The sequence below is a fragment of the Mauremys mutica genome, chromosome 14 (assembly GCF_020497125.1).
Source record: "Mauremys mutica isolate MM-2020 ecotype Southern chromosome 14, ASM2049712v1, whole genome shotgun sequence".
Classification (NCBI taxonomy): Eukaryota; Metazoa; Chordata; order Testudines; family Geoemydidae; genus Mauremys; species Mauremys mutica.
Window position 1 is genome coordinate 42,907,830 of NC_059085.1, and position 15,896 is coordinate 42,923,725.

The following is a 15,896-nucleotide window of genomic DNA, read 5'->3' on the forward strand; positions in this document are numbered from 1 at the left end:
TTGCAGCTATTAGTCATAACTTTATTACCTGCAAGCTAGACTACAGCCATTTAGTGGAGCATGACTGGAAGCTTCCATAAATGCAGAAAACAGCACCTTGCTTTCCCAGGGGTAGGCTGTAATGAACACACAACAGGTGTGCGAGAATTTCTACATTTGCTTCCAGGTGCAAGTCAAAATGCTGGTGACAGTCTTTGAACCCTGAATGATATGGGACCCAGTTACCTGAGGCCTGGCCTCTCCTCCTACATCCCCAGTTGTGGTAGGTGGAAACATCTAGGATGCTTTTAGCTGTAGGCTCTCCAGGATGAGCAGCAGAGCTCTCTGAGCAAAGGGTCGGTTTTGTAAGCATCTGAACATCTTGACTGTGGACTGACTCGGCTATTGCAGTAGCATGTAGGTGTTTTCGGGCTATTATAACTTCTGTGCATTTTACTGCTTTTGTGATAGCAGGTTGCCACTATGGCGATAGCCCATGATCCCAACACCCGCACAGGTCAGCACCTCACCTGTTGAGCTCTCTTCACTAGAGGGATAGGTGGTCTTTCCCAGGAGTAGATTCACCATGGTGGGGGAATTAGCGACTTTTAAAGGCGTCTCTCCCTTCCTGTTGCTTTGATGAGGGTTCCCTCCGTAATGTAACAACAATTTTACCACCTAAAAATGAGAAAAACTTCAAAATCTCAGTGTGGTTCAGTTTCGAAGCAAGATGTTTCAGTCCCCTTCACTTTTGTGGGCTGTTCAGACAGACAAGCAGGAAAGAGGCTAGTCTGAGGTCAGAGCTGGCTGGTCATCCTGCCCTGTCACCTAGTGACATGGACAAGTGATTGAAATGAGGGACAGAGAAAATGGCAGGACAGATTTATGAGGGGAAATGCAAACCTGTATTCTGGTAGCAAGCTCCATCCTACAATTCCAAGGTCTCTGACACAAAGGGGAGAAACTAGCACAACATTTAAAAGCACTGGGGCTGGAGAAAGATTCTCACCTGGGAAGATGCAACATGCCTGTCAGTGAAATGAAATGAAATGAAATAGCAATTGCCTATACAGATACTACTGGAAGCATAGGAAAATCAAACATTTGTAACGAGAATCACTAAAAAATGGCTACTAAATCCAGCAAGAACCAACCTTGAAATGCCCATTATTAGCTGCATCATGCAGCGGGGTGTCGTCATCCAACCCCTTTGTGTTGACTTCCGCGCCGGCAGCAAGCAACTGCTTTGCGACATCATAGTATCCTCGGTTACATGCCTCGTGCAATGCTGTCCAGCCTGCAAGCACACAAACACTCACGACGTGGCAACTAATTTTTACTGTCGATAATTATGAACAGTATCACAGTAACCTAAATAGATGCTGCTGGCTGCTACTATGGCAGTTCGCCTGCGGCCCTGCCTGCTGACACGGAGCTCTTCTGCCCAACCAGCACACGGCACAGCAGGACCTGCGTGGCCAGGACACCGGCAGCTCTGCTTTGGAAAGCAACTTTTTTTGCCAGCTCGACATCTGGTACTTGAGTCCATCTAGCTTTTCTGTTTGGCAACATAAGGTGCTACGGCCACTTGTCCTGTAGAACTCACTCCGCTCAGTGACTCCAAAAGCAGAGACCATTTCGTGAATGAAATCGAAGGGCGGCTAACACCTCCTGGTGCTCTGCTCCCATTAGATGTCATTGTTTCTCTCTCCTCTAACTCTTTGATAGGAGGAACATTGTCACTCAGTCACGACTGGGGGTTAGAATTCACCTGTTCATACAGTGTAGCCCCTAGCTGAACTCACAGCGTACAGGCTGTCTGCAACATTTCACAGCAAGCAATTGTAACGTCACAAACAGGACCATGACTTCTGGAAGGGACTAAGCGTGGAAGCAGATGAACTCTGCAGAAACAGAAGCTCCTATTCGCAAACAAACCTCTGAAGAATGAGGGAAAGATGTAAAAATGTCTGTCAGACATGGGCAGCAGATTGATTTCTAAGCAGAATCTGTTTGGAAGCTTCCCAGTAGGTGTGTACTACCCCGTGGGTATTCTGCTGATAGCACTGGGTGAGCCATTCAGAACCCTCCATTTGTACTATTAAAAAGGGGTATCTGTGAATGAAATTACTTACAACGAAAACACACGTCAGTACAACTCTGATGTTAAACATCCAGAGATCCAGACTAAGCATATCTACTTATTACATCCAAAAAGCTACTTTAAAAGAATGTTATGGCCACAAAGTCAACAGCTCAAAAGCTAGGAAATGCCAGAATTAAGGTCGTCCATGCAACCTTAATTCAGCCCTCCTGTGTGTATAATTATGATTAAGGGTAAGATTGTGTCATGGAGGTCAAGAATGTCACTGATTCTGTGACCTTCAGAGACTTGTGACATTTTCCAGCCCTGGGGTGGTAGGCCAGAGCTCCCAGATCCCACAGGCGGCCGCCGCAGTTCTGAGCCACCGGGACGGACACGAGCTCCCAGCCTCCAGGGGTGAGGAGTGTTGGACCTCTTCCTTCCGCAGTGGGGCTCAAGCTCTCATACTCAGGCTTCAGCCCTCCCCACCGTCAGCACCATTTTGTCACAGTTATTTTTAGTAAAAGTCAGGGACAGGTCACAGGCTTCTGTGAATTTCTGTTTATTGCATTTGGGACAGACAGGTTCCTCCTCCTCGCTGCCTGGGCACCGGCAGAGGGAATACTGAGAGCACGGAGAAACAGGCTCCCTGTTCTCAGTTCTGGTGCCACAGTTGACTCCGAAAAGCTTGAAGGAGCAATTGCAGAAAGAGTCCTGCTCTACCTCTGCAATCCTGGGATGGAGCATGCTCAGTACAGGTGGAATTGTCTCAGAATTCAGCGGCCAAACTCCAGTCTAATTGCATGTGCAAATTGAGATTTTTCAGACTTATAACATGGCCTAACTTGGGCAGTTTTACACAGGGATAGCAAAATGTATTTTCCCCAAATCTCATTCTTGAAAACAGCTGAACTTAAAATAAAAACAAAACAGAAAAACAAAACCCAGCCTAAGGCAAACACCTGACAGGGAGAATTTCAGCACAAATGGCTCTTATTTGACTAAGTTATAATAAGTAACTGAACACAGGATCTTATATTAGAAAGTGTTGGGCAAGCTTAACTACAGGCGTTGTCACAAGCTCTACCTATAATAATTCACCTGTCTGAGGGCTTTGCTGGGTCACACTGAATGATTATAAATGAAGCAAATCACTGCACCTGCCCTCATCTTTCATGAGGATCTAAGACTTGCAAGGACTACGGATCTCAGTCTGCAAGGCTCCATCCTCATCTGGATGGAAATTGCTCACACCTCATGCTGAGACTCTCCATTCCATTGCACTGCCCTAAGCTCATGGTTCATGCCACAAGGCATAAGTGCCTGGGGTTAGAAAAGTTTCCTACGCACAGGTCATTCTACAACTGTCCATTACAGTGTCTGGTCCTGGCCACTGTCAGGCTAGAGATGGAATGCTGGACTCAAGGGACTCTTGGTCTCATTGGCCTGGCTATTCCTATATTTATTAAAGGCAAGGTGAGATACTGGGCACATACAAAACCACTGACTGCACTTTGGGCTCCTGACTTATTAATACAGATCACTGAACTGCAGCTGGACTTGCTACCTGCGAAGTCTTTAACGTTGACATCTGCGCCCTCAATGATGAGTTCCTTGATGCGCCGGGCATCTCCTCGGATGGCAGCTCTGTGCAGCCGAGTCTCTCCACGCTCATTTCTCTTATTTACTTTATCTTTGGTTTTGGAGGCAGAGTTAGGAGTTCCCTTCTGACACACTGTAGACTGAGAGGGATGCTTTGGTGTTGTATCTACTGCATGGAGAAGAGAAATACGGTGAAGAACTGCACTTTGAAGGAAAACCAGAGCCCTCAGAGGGAGCTGTTGCAATACTTTTAATCCAGCAGCTGCACTGAAGCACTGGCTGCAAGGCACTCAGAGGTAACTGATCCTCTGAACCAGATGTGGAGACAGAGGAAAGCCTGTGTATGTATAATACAGATGTAAATTGTAGGCTGTGCTGAAGCACAGACTGGAGACGGGTGTAGTAACCCTTGTACAGATTATAGACAACCCTATGATTTCAGAGAGGGCAAAGTGTCTGCTCGTACCCGAAAGTCTTACTTCCAAAGGGAAGTGACAAAGTGATCTTCCCCATGTGCATGTGAGGGGCTAACTGCCTGGAAGGATAGTGCACACACTTCTTGAGAGAAGCCCTGAATATTCGGAAATTCACTTACTATCAAGTGAGAGTGACTTGAAACTAGATTCACATTAAGAATGACAGCAACAAAAATAAGGTCCCTAGATACTCCACCGTTCTGTATGTAAGACAGAAGGATACACAGACAGATCATATAACACATATAAAACCCCACAGGAGACCATATTGGCAACAGATACTTACTACAGTATATTGAAATATTAATTCCATGTTAAAAACATTTACTACATTATATCTAAAATTACAATACACCATGGGTAGCAGAGTCTAGTTCTCTTACATAAGAAGGAGCATTTAAGAATCCCAGAGATAATCATGTTCTTCCTTTTACTCACAAAAACATCTTATTATTCAATCAACATATTAACCTAACAGAAAACTTGGAGCTCTGACATATGCTAATGCTCCCGGTAACTAAATTAGTTCTGAGATCTTTAGTGCTAACTAAACAGCATCTAATGTCTTCTGCACCTATCTGTCCAACATTATATTATCATTTCAGAATGCAATAAAGGGACATTTGCCTAAATTGGGGTAGGGAGCTGTCGCTTGCATTAAGTGATATTAGGTGAAGATGGAATATTTGGCAGGAGTGAAGCATTTGCATTCCTTAAATTCATTTCCAGACTCTCGTACTGTAGTCTGGAGGCAGAAGAATTATGCTACCAACCTTAAAAAACATGTCCTGGGTGCCAGGTAGACACCACTGGTACACATGCTCACCCATGTCTATTTTGTGACCATGGTGGTTGTTTACGAATAAGCAGAAGCATACCAAGTCCCATTCAATATGAGCTCAGACTCATCCACCCACACCTCACTTTCAGCTCTCACCTGGGCTATTTGCAGATTCTTCTGCTGTCATCTGCATAAGAAGGGCGACTTGCTGGCGCTCAGAGAGTGGGTAACCAGCCCTGATTCCTGACAGCCCCATTCCAAACAGCAAGCCGGGTTTCCTAGTGGCAGGCTCCTTTTTAATCCTCTTCCGTTCTGGACCCTGCTTTTCTGTGATGCAGTCGGAGACAGAAAGGGAAGGGGAAGGTTTCATGCTACAGACATTTCCACAACTGAAATTCACAATCATTTTTCAGACAAGTGCTAATAATAGCTTTCCCCATTCATGTCAGTCGTCTTCTTCGCGTGGCGGATGTAAATGTAGAGCAACAACTATCATTTTACATTGAGATGGTTAAGCCGGATCATTGCGTCTGATAACTCTTGTCGGTGTCTTACAGAGTATAATGAAACCACTGCTGAACAAACCTGGTTAGAAGCACTGGCCTTTGCCAGCACTGATGCTCATTCAGAAGCGCTAAAAGCCACGGCACTGAAGCACACACCTCGCTGGGTGCCGGAGAGCCCCGCAACACCTCCGTACCGTGGAATATTGCCGAGTGGGGGACGCCTAACTTCAGCATTGCCTGCCGTAGGTCACTTTGCTGGCAGGTTGGCCATTTCCTAACTGTTTTTTTTTTTTGGTTTAGATTCTCTTTTCCCCCACCCTCCCTAAACAGCAGCACAGGAGGGGGAGAGAATGAACGCACACAGAGGCCAACTCTCAGTACTGTACCTTCCATCTTGCTTCTAGGAACCTCCATTTCATGCCATGGTGCTTCGAGGAGCGTACCAGCCTTACACCACCACAGCATGGACTGAACTGGAGGCATCTAAAAGCAGCAACAGAAAGTGCTAACAAGATACGTTGTAACAACTCTGAAATGTCGCCATCTCATCCCCTTCAGCTAGGGGAGGTCCTGTACTCATCACCGGAACCGTTACAAAATATCACGTCAATCCCCATGATACACTGTGTGTAAACACTGCCTGGCGGATGCCCTCCTTCCAAGGTTACAGCAGACTGTCCGTCTCCCTGGCCGACTTCCCATTTACAGCATGTTCCTGCATCACCGCAGGTACCTTCTCCTGCTGCAGTGCTTATTCAGCTGGGTCCCTTCCCCTACCTACCTCTGTGAAACCAACCAATAGGGAGGGAAGAAACTCTTAAGAACAGTTTTTTGCTCCCAGTAACTAACTGGTCTAGCTGCAGACAACTCCTGCTGGGAGGAATGAGGGTGCTGCCCAGAGCCAACGTTTGTTTGTGACCTACAATGTGTGCGGGAACAACGCTAAAACCAGGCTTCTCCCCACATCGCCCATCACTGCTCTCACCAGCCAGCGTTACAGCCTAGAGATAGCCAGTGAGAACTAGACCCTAAAAGTATGATGGGATTTGCTACCTCACTCTTGCTTCTTTCAGCTCAGATGTACACTGCACCTTCCTGAATATGCAGCTTCTCTTCAGCAGTTTTCTGATTTCCCCTTAGGAAACACTGATCTTTTCCCCATACACTCAGAATTGACACTTACTCCTGTTCACTTCCCCGTCCTGTACTGACACTCCTCCTGTTAGCAGACCTCTGAGATGGCACAAGTCTGACTGTGCTCTCTGTTGGCTCTGCAGAGCAGCAGGCAAGGCACTGCAAGTCCCTCAGACAGAAGGGTGGGGTTTGAGTTTATGATCTCAACGAGAGAGTTTAAGAAATAAAAATTAGGTTTGTCTGGCCGAGATGTCCCAGCTGGTTTTATTTAATTTCTGTCAAAAAGAATAAAATAGATAGCAACACAAAGACACACCAATTCCACGGAGAGAAATACCAAAATAAACTCCCACAAAACCAAAACAAACTCCAGCACTGTCCTAGATCCACAGTGCAAGAACAAAAACACAAGGTAAAGGAGAGAAGACAGGGACTCTCCATACACAGGGCCGACGAGAGGCGGGGAGCCGGTACAAATTACCGGGTCCGGAAGGGGGCCCGGCTTCGTCGGCCCTGTTTAGCTGGTCCGCCCTTGCTGGGGGGCCCGAAAATTTTTTTTCACCAGGGCCCAAACCCGCTCTCGGCAGCCCTGTCCACACATCCCTATAAACAATCCAAACATTAAATGTATTTCAGTGATTTAAAACTAATTCTAAGAAGTGCTGTACATGTATGATCTAAGCTGAATTCTGAAAGGCCCATTTATAGAAAAAGCAGATAACACCTATCAAATACCTGGTAGATGCCGACGAATGGTTCCCACAGCTGTATCCTCACAAACCGTCTTATAATTTTATGTTGAGTTCATGCTAGTGAGATTCTGCTTCAGAAATCTGAGCACTGAAAAAGTGCTTAGTTGCACTGTAGTCTTGAAATAAAAACATAAAGCCCCTAATGAATTGCCCACAGCTTTGCTGGTTAAATAGAACCTGCACTATTTAGCCGACCGTGTTCACTTGGGGGAAAAGTCTTTTTAAGTATGGAAATACCCTTAACTCTTGCAGCTGGCTGGCCAGCAATACCCCGGGAGGCAGTGCTAGCCAGTAGGGGATAACCCCGCAGAAGTTGTAGTGGAATCTCAGGGGGGCGGCGGGTGTCTAACATAGCAAGTTGGGAAGTATCCTGTTACACAAGGATAGGAGTCCCCCAACATATCTACCTCAGCACCTTTATTTAAATTTAATTGTTTTAAAATACTTTGAGACTTCACCCTATACCAGCTCTCTGCCAGATGACTCCCCAAGAATCTTAGCATTGTAGTTTATTATGAGATTTCCCTCCCACCCAACAAGCTTGATGAGGGTTGCTAACACCCTCAAAAACAGGGTTACAAACCATTAAGTGGTCTGCAATTCCGTGCAAGAAACCTGGGTCCAGGGGGTTTCTCAACAGACCAGAAAAGAATGGGGATATAACAGTATCCTGCCCAGTTCTCTCTGGCCACAGGGACAGAGTTGGAGATGCAGAATCCTGAAGCAGAGAACCAAGAGCAGGAAGTGGGAGTCAAAGTGGGTTTCCAGTGGAATAGCTGAGAGACTTACACATAGCGGTTTGTAATATCTCTATCAAATATTTTCTAAGGCATTAGATTTGTCTAATTCGAGTAGCATTAGCAAAAAGCCAAGCATTAGTGAGGGCCTAGGCCAGCTTCCATTATGCCCAGAGAGTGCAGCAGGGTCAAGCTTTTTGTGGAAGCTCTCGTGAGACTATACAGCCTTTCCTGCACAGCTTTGTCAGTGCACTTCCCTCCTAACCTGAGCAGACCACCATATTAACTCTTCCTAACTAGTCTGTGACTTTTGGATAGGAACAGTGTCCACATCAGACTCGAGTGAGATCCCCAGAACTATCCATCAGTGTGAACTCAGATGAAATGCTAGTTCTTTAACCCATCATGTTGCCCGAGATCGGTTTGTCTTGTTTAGATTTAAAAGGACTCTGTCAACTTAATCTAGACAATTTCCAAAAGCGAGTTACAAGTCATTTTCCTTGGGACTCTGCCCCAAGTCCCTTTGCTGATTTTTGTGGTTTTACAATCACATTTTCCTGTCTGTAAAGTCTCATTCTCTCTCCTCTGTTGCTATATAAACCAGTCACAAAAACAACAAGGGAAACTGATTGGCCAGCTAACCTGTACAGGAGAATGAGTGAAAATGACTAGGCAAAAGCAAATAAACTGGAAAAATACAGAAATATTTTCCAATCTTTTTTTCAGTTACAGTTACATATTAAATGTCCCTTACAACAACAGTAGGTGAAAAAATGTGATTTGTATGTTGGCATGTCCCTTTAAATTAAGAAGTTGCCACATAGTACCTGAACCATCTTTGACAGACTCAAACACTGTATGTTCCTCACTCATGCCGTGTTGAGAGTTATGAATCAATTAGAAATTGAGACGTTTCTCTTATTTTTTAACTTTGCTGTCCGACCCAGTGTAACACCAACCCACAATCACTAAATGTTCAAAAAAATGGTAATGAAAAGACTGGGGTTCCCAGCAAATCAATATGAAGCGTTTGTAGTGGCTGGAGGAATGAATCACCTGTCTTGCGTTCATCACAGAGTTTACAAGATCAGATTTAAATACAAAATCATCTGTTTAAGTTCTCCACTTTCTAAAGGGGCTATGTTCAGATACTAATTACTGATTTCTCTCTATGTAGCTCAACGACATTTTGATCCACTCAAACACAGAGGAGATTGTTGCATCACTAATGCTGTGTATGCCAGTGTACTTCTAGTGGTGGTGATCCAAGAATAACCTATGTTACATAACACGATTCCCTGTAATGTATCCCAAGCCAAATGAGATTGTTTATCTGGAGGGTAGCAAGGGATTCTGGAAATGGAAAACTGTTGAAAAACTGAAAGGTTTTTAGATTATAAATTATTACTAAAATTACCTTGCTAACCCTGGCTTGGCATGTTCCAGGTGCAAAGTCTGCTACTAGGAAGGGATGGACTGGAAACCTTTGGTGCAAAAATGATTAACATTAGAATTATACTGCAAGCAGTAACTAGGAGATAACAGGTTAGGCTTTTCACACCACCCTGGAAACAGCGATAAATGTCAAACCAATGCAATCATTTCCAGCCTGTTTGGATTCTGACCATCAGGCCATACGAAAGCATTGAGACCAATCCATGAAGCAAAACATATCGTATCTATCTAACCCATCCCACTGGGTCTACACATCACAACACATATGCTCTTTTGGAGCGCCACAGAAGAGAATGATGCACCTTGCATGGCAATCAGCAAATATATGATGTTTGTAGTTTAAGCGCTGCTCATTATTAAATATATCCAACCAGTGTAATACTCTTCCCAATAGTAATGGTGAAAGCAGAGTCCATGTTGACTGGAAGGAGAAGTCTCAGAAAGGAGTCTGAACACATATGTAAGGAACATGTTTTCTCAGCATGGTGTCTTTGGAGTGACAGCTTAACCAGTAAGATGAGCTGCAGGTGAGTTGGGTGGTAAAATGTCATAACTGTCCATTCAACTATCACTTCCTTATGGAACAAAACTACCTAGACACAACCGAAGAAGCAAAGTAAACCAGACCCACTCTGTCATTACAGACAGCTATTCTATTCTATGATCACAGACTATTTAGGAGTTCCTAGGAAGAGGTAAGATGGTTTTCAGCTCTCAAGAACAGTTCCTGAGAAAAATCTCCAAGCTGGGACGGCGCAGTGAGCTGGTGAGGAGGAAGCAACAGCCAGGAGTGTTTGACAAGCTTGTGTGGCCATCTATATATCAGAAGATTTGGTAAAAACACACCTGCTTCTACTTTTTAAGGGGACATTATAAAGTTGCTTAGATTATGAGAAATACTGTGATGGAATTATTTAAAGATGCAATAGGAGCTAGAGATTTCTGTATGTCTGCAGTTTCTGTACTTAGAGATTTCTGTCCTGGCTATGTTATAAAGGAATTGTTCTGTGTCACGTATGCATATCGGACACAAAAGCAGAGAGATTTCTAAATCTTTCCTCCTTCAGACAAGGTTTTCAAGTGTTTTTGTTTGGGTTTTTTAGTGAAGAGTGCTGATCTGACAGCCCTGGAAATGAGTCTTCCATTCTATCCTCAAAATAGGAGAAAAAGCATGAGCATCAGTGGCATAAGCTTCCTCTGTGCCAACGTCCCTCAACCTTGACCAAGAAGGATAAACTCCCAGAAGTGACCATCCTCTTAACCCTGCAGACTCTGCTGAATGCAACAATGGTGCTAACTTGTATAGCACTTTTTGTGAGAGGGACACCTGAAACCAACCACTCATTTCACACAAACTGTTCAGCAGCAGCCACTGCCACCTTCATGATGCCCCTGGTTTGTTAGCCCAGGGAACAAGAGACCAGGCCTGGGAACTGAGCCAGCCCCTCTTTCAGCATGGGCTACAGGGTCACTTATCTGGCTGAAATTATAGTTTTTACATGCAAAGTTGGTATTGCATCAAATATGACACGGAAGGTCAAAGTGGTTCTGGGTCGGATTCACCCAGCTAATGACTCCAGCTGGTATGAGATAGGCCATGCAGGACTTTCCTCACTCCATCATTTTAATTAAGAAAAATGTTCCTGATAGAGATTCATTCTTTGCTCTCACTGTATTCTCTTTTCACTCAGCTTGCACTGCACAGTGGAGGGGCTTGAACAAACAAACAGAAGATTGCCCAGCTTCACGGTAGCTAGAAAGTGTTTCTGTATTCTAGGAACACAGGATCTGCCACACTGCAACTGGCCAACAGTCCTCCTGCTTGAGGCTGGACACCACTTGGGCTTCACAGTAAGGTATAAGCTCTCTATAAGTGCACTTAATTTTTCTTGAATCCTGCCATCAGATTATGCCCTGGAACACCGGGGTTAACCAGCCTCATGTTAGTTAGTTAGTTAGTGTGTAACTGCAGATGCCATTCCTGTTCTTACTGTATTGCCCTTTCATGAATCGTGAGCTGTTTACGTCAATTACAGCCTGTGGTAACTAGCTCAGTAGGTTGGTTATACATTATATAAGAAAGTATTTCCTTATATCAGTTTTAAGTTTGCTGCCTACTTATTTCATTGTCCCTTGGTCCTTGCATTATGGCAAAGGGTACCTGGGGCACTGACTGGGATACTGGCTTCTCTGCCAGTCAGGGCATACACCTCTGTCCTATCCTCCTATTTTCCTTTTCAAAATGAACAGTCTCAATCTTTTACACTCTCCTGGCATGCAGAGCCTCACTCCTGATGTATTAATATTAATATTAATGTATTACCCCCATCTGCATTTTTTCTACTTCTGGTAGATCTTTTTGGAGGGGCTAAACCGGATAAATCCGTTTATTCAATTTTGCTTTTTCATTGAAAAGTTTAATTTTTATCAAAGTGGATTCACAAACTCTAAGTGTGCAAACACAGAGAGGCCATTTGGTGCAGTTCAAGGCCTTACATATCCTCAAAAGAGCCAAGTAAATGAGATAGCTTTGGCATACTTGTAAAACAAAAGAGCATGCATCAAACACAAGGGCAGATGGAGCTTGTCCTTCAGTTCAAACCTCAACACTGCCGTGTGAGTGACCAGCCAGATCTGCTTTCACAAAAAAGCTACCAGTTGGGAGCAACAGATGCATTGTTTGGCCATGACTGTGCACTGAGCTGATCCAACAAACAGCACCTCACTCTCTCCTTGAGACGTTACCACCATTTCAGAACCCAGCATGTGCAAAGACTGTACAGAGCTCTTTCCATTCAGTGTTCCTGCACAATCGGGTTGTATTTGTTTGCTATCATGTGCCCAATTACCCAGCTCTGTCCGGCTCTTAGCCTTGATTAGCTAAATAGTTCGTGTTGTCAGCACAACCTTTTCTATTCATCTTGTCTTCGAAGTCGCTGTTAAATATATTGAATGCTGCTCCTAGTACTCACCGCTAGGGTGAGCTACGAACAACCTTTACTGGACATTTTTTTTCTTCTACTCTTTCACCTCTTATCTACATGGCAAGACTTAGCCTTTTGGCATGGGTGAGGGGTAGCTGTGCAGCTTCCTCTTCCAATCCTTCGCTGAAAACGTCTGTCTCTCTCCACACCATCCACCAGAGAAGGGCACCATGCGTTGCACCCACGGTGAAACGTCTGTGCTTGATGATTATTCTGCTATCACTGACCGCGTGCATCTTGATTCCCTGACAAAAGTATTAGGTTTCAAAAATGGCTGTTCCATATGAAGGAGTCTCTCCCCTTACAATAAACCCTGCATTTTATGTACAGACTCGGGAAATGTATGTGCTGAAGGAGAATTCCACTTTAATTAGACTAAAACCACACGTCATTCTCCCTGACAGTAGCGACAAAGCTGAAGAATCAAATCAGATCATTGAAAAATGGATGGTTTCTCTATGGCTTGAAGTAAAATTAAAAATAAACTTACACCAAGAAAACGCTTTGGCCTAGATAGTGCCATGAGCTAAGGCTACTAAGCAGTTTATCCTTCCTGGTGTGAACACATTACAGAGCTTCACACTCCCACTGCTCAGGTGCCCTGTGGCAGCTGCCTCTCTCATCGGGTAGGTGTTTTCACACAAGCCCTTGGCCTCCAAGCTTCACAGACCCCACTGCAGCATGGCCAGCAGTATAGCACCAGGCCCCGGGGCTCCCAGCCGCCGCAGCTGGCAAGTCTTTTTCATGACTCGCAAGCTCTGCATTTTGTCCCTCATTGGCCTTCACAGCTGGAATTCAAATGCAGACTCGGCAAATCGCATTTCACCTGGAAACATCAGCGCTGTAAGAAATCAGGGTTTGTCTACTCAGCGTGCTCTGTTGTGCAAGGAAAGCCACATCTATATCCCTTAGGTACCGTAACCATGGTCCAGCTTTGTTGCCACAGACATAATCGAGGGCACTGATGGGGTCATGTTGAGTGACATCTCACCCAACAGCTCTGTGCCACAGCTATAAAATACAACCAAAGCAATGTAGAAGGGCTGTGGGTCTTCAAGGGCTATTTTGTGCATGAGCATGCAGAAGGAGTTTATAATTAGAACAGGAATGCTTTCATTAATATTACTCGGCTGTTTCTGGGCTGTCAGAATGAGCACACAAATTGCAAAAATGCTTGCAAAGTTTGACTGAAAATGCTAAATTCTTACTAATTCTGCAATGGCAGAAATCTCCTCCTCCACAGAACACTTAACATTAAAAGCGTGCGATTGACAAGGATAAAAATAAACCTAAAAACAACTGCTGCGCTCTTGCTTTCACTTGCTGCAGTATGACAGACGGGTTTGATGTAGCTAACTGCACTACTTGTGGATGCTGTGCTTACATCCTTCACAGGAAGGAAATCATCTTGTGATTAAAGCACAAGTCTGGGAATTGGGAGACCTAGGATTTATCACCAGATCTGTCGCTCACCTGCTGTGTGACCATGGCAAAATCACTTCACTGCCCCATGCCTCAGTTTCCCTAACTGTTAAAGGAGGATACCCCATCCCAATGCATTCAGGCTTATTCATTAACGTCTGTAGTGGCACAACCGCCTTAAGATGAGGAAAGGTGGTAGAAAAATGCACAGTATTATGATCAGATGGTCAGCTGCTGATTGCTGCAGCCCAGAGGTTCATCTGAGCTTTTTAAGCAGTTGAGAGGAAGTATAGGAAATAGGCCAGAGGTTGCATTTCCTGTGCTGACTGCATAAGGAGAAGGGTGGAGCTTTTGCTAGGGTTAATGCCATTCAGGTTTGAGAGCTGTGAGCTGGATCCCAGGCACAAGCAGAGCTACAATTGTGATCACACGGGGTGGCCAAATGTACCGACCCTCCGAGCCGCATATGATAATCTTCAGAAGTTAGATAGCTGGGTGCACCTGGCAGGGCTTGGAGCTTCTGCCTGCGGTAGGGTGGTGGGGCCTCCCACAGAGTAGAAGCCACTAGACTCCCTTCCCCGCTGGGCAGAAGCCCCTAGCTCCACCACCCCACTGCAAGGGCAAAAGCACCGAGCCCCTCCCACCCAGTCTTGTAAGCGGAGAATGGGGGGAAATATGGAGGGTTTTGCAAGCCGCATTTTAGCAGTAAAAGAGCCACATGTGGCTCAGGAGCCGCGGTTTGGCCCCGTTATAGCAGCTATGATCGGGGTTAGATGACGCAGCAAAAACACTTGTGCCCTGGCTACAATACAGCTTCCACTCTCACTGCCATTGCAGAATCATGCTGGCATGCTTTCACAGCATAGGCAAGACAACAGTTTACAATCTATCTGGGTTGCTGTGCCCAACCAAGGCAAACGGACCATGAAGCAAGAATGAATACAGCACAGAAGACTTCAAAGGTACCTCTCCCAAGACAGCTAGACTAACCTGGAATGATACCTTAAATGTGGTTGTCAGAAGAAAGCACTGCTCAGAAACACAGTTTTACAAGATACAGGTTTTTAACTAGCGGCCTGGATTGCTTACCTGAAATGCAAATTATTAAGAATTTATATACACTGAAATCTAGTGTAAATGCAGAACTAAATCCTCACACTGCTCAAACACACTAACTTCAAGTGACAAGCAAAATGAAAGTGCCAACGTAAAAACCATTACACACATTAAAGTTCTTTTTAGTCTGGGCATTAAAACTCTTCACAGCCAGAAGCTACTGCCATGGAAAACAATGCACAACACACATCAGCCTCCCCCATCAGACATCCCCATTGCTTTGAGTCAAAGGGTTAAGCCTGTTTGCTGCTGCCCAGAAGAGTTTTGGCAAAGTGAACTGAGTGCCGAAGTGAGACCCATAGGGTGGCCTGAAACCAAATATGTAAACAGGAAGAACAGAACTGGAGGAGGGGAAAGCTGATTAGAAAGGATACAGGATGTGCTGTTACCCTCTTGCAGTTTGGTTTCAAATTCTGAATCTAAGCAAGAAAGTTTGATTTAAAAGAAGTTCAGTTTACCAGAGTGATAAATGAAGCAATAGACAAAGGCTTTGAACTGGCCTTCCTGCTCCAGACCTGCCTAGACATAACAGGGCTACAACAACTGTGTTTTATTGAACTGCTCCAGATAAAGAAAACCTTTACTCAAGGTTTGCATAAGTTCACTCTATAGTAGTTTCTGCAAATGCCCCTCTCACTTGGTGAAATGCTATTTTGTAAATCTTTACAGTAATGGCAGTGAATGAAGAGCAAGACTTGCCCTTGGCATCTATTGCAGTAAACAAGGAGGAAGATTATGTTACTCTAACATGCCTTAGCAAGGGAGTGCTTGGAAAGTAAGTCCTTTTTGATGTGATTGCACCAATACTACCATCCTCTTTCACAACCTTAACAAAGATCCAGACATGTTTCAGTTTGTTTTCCAGATGT

At 44.7% G+C, this 15,896-nt stretch overlaps 1 protein-coding gene across 4 annotated transcripts in view; it reads right to left on the reverse strand.

Annotated features, from left to right (window-relative positions):
• ANKRD11 (ankyrin repeat domain 11) overlaps window positions 1-15,896 on the reverse strand; it is a 224,688-nt gene that overhangs the window by 16,825 nt on the left and 191,967 nt on the right. For all 4 annotated transcript variants that reach the window (XM_044986830.1, XM_044986831.1, XM_044986832.1 and 1 more), the window contains 4 exons: window positions 5,078-5,248; window positions 3,630-3,833; window positions 1,134-1,276; window positions 510-657 (listed from right to left, as the gene is read on the reverse strand). In XM_044986830.1, coding sequence (XP_044842765.1) covers window positions 510-657; window positions 1,134-1,276; window positions 3,630-3,833; window positions 5,078-5,248 — 666 coding nt within the window. The remainder of the gene's footprint in view (window positions 1-509; window positions 658-1,133; window positions 1,277-3,629; window positions 3,834-5,077; window positions 5,249-15,896) is intronic.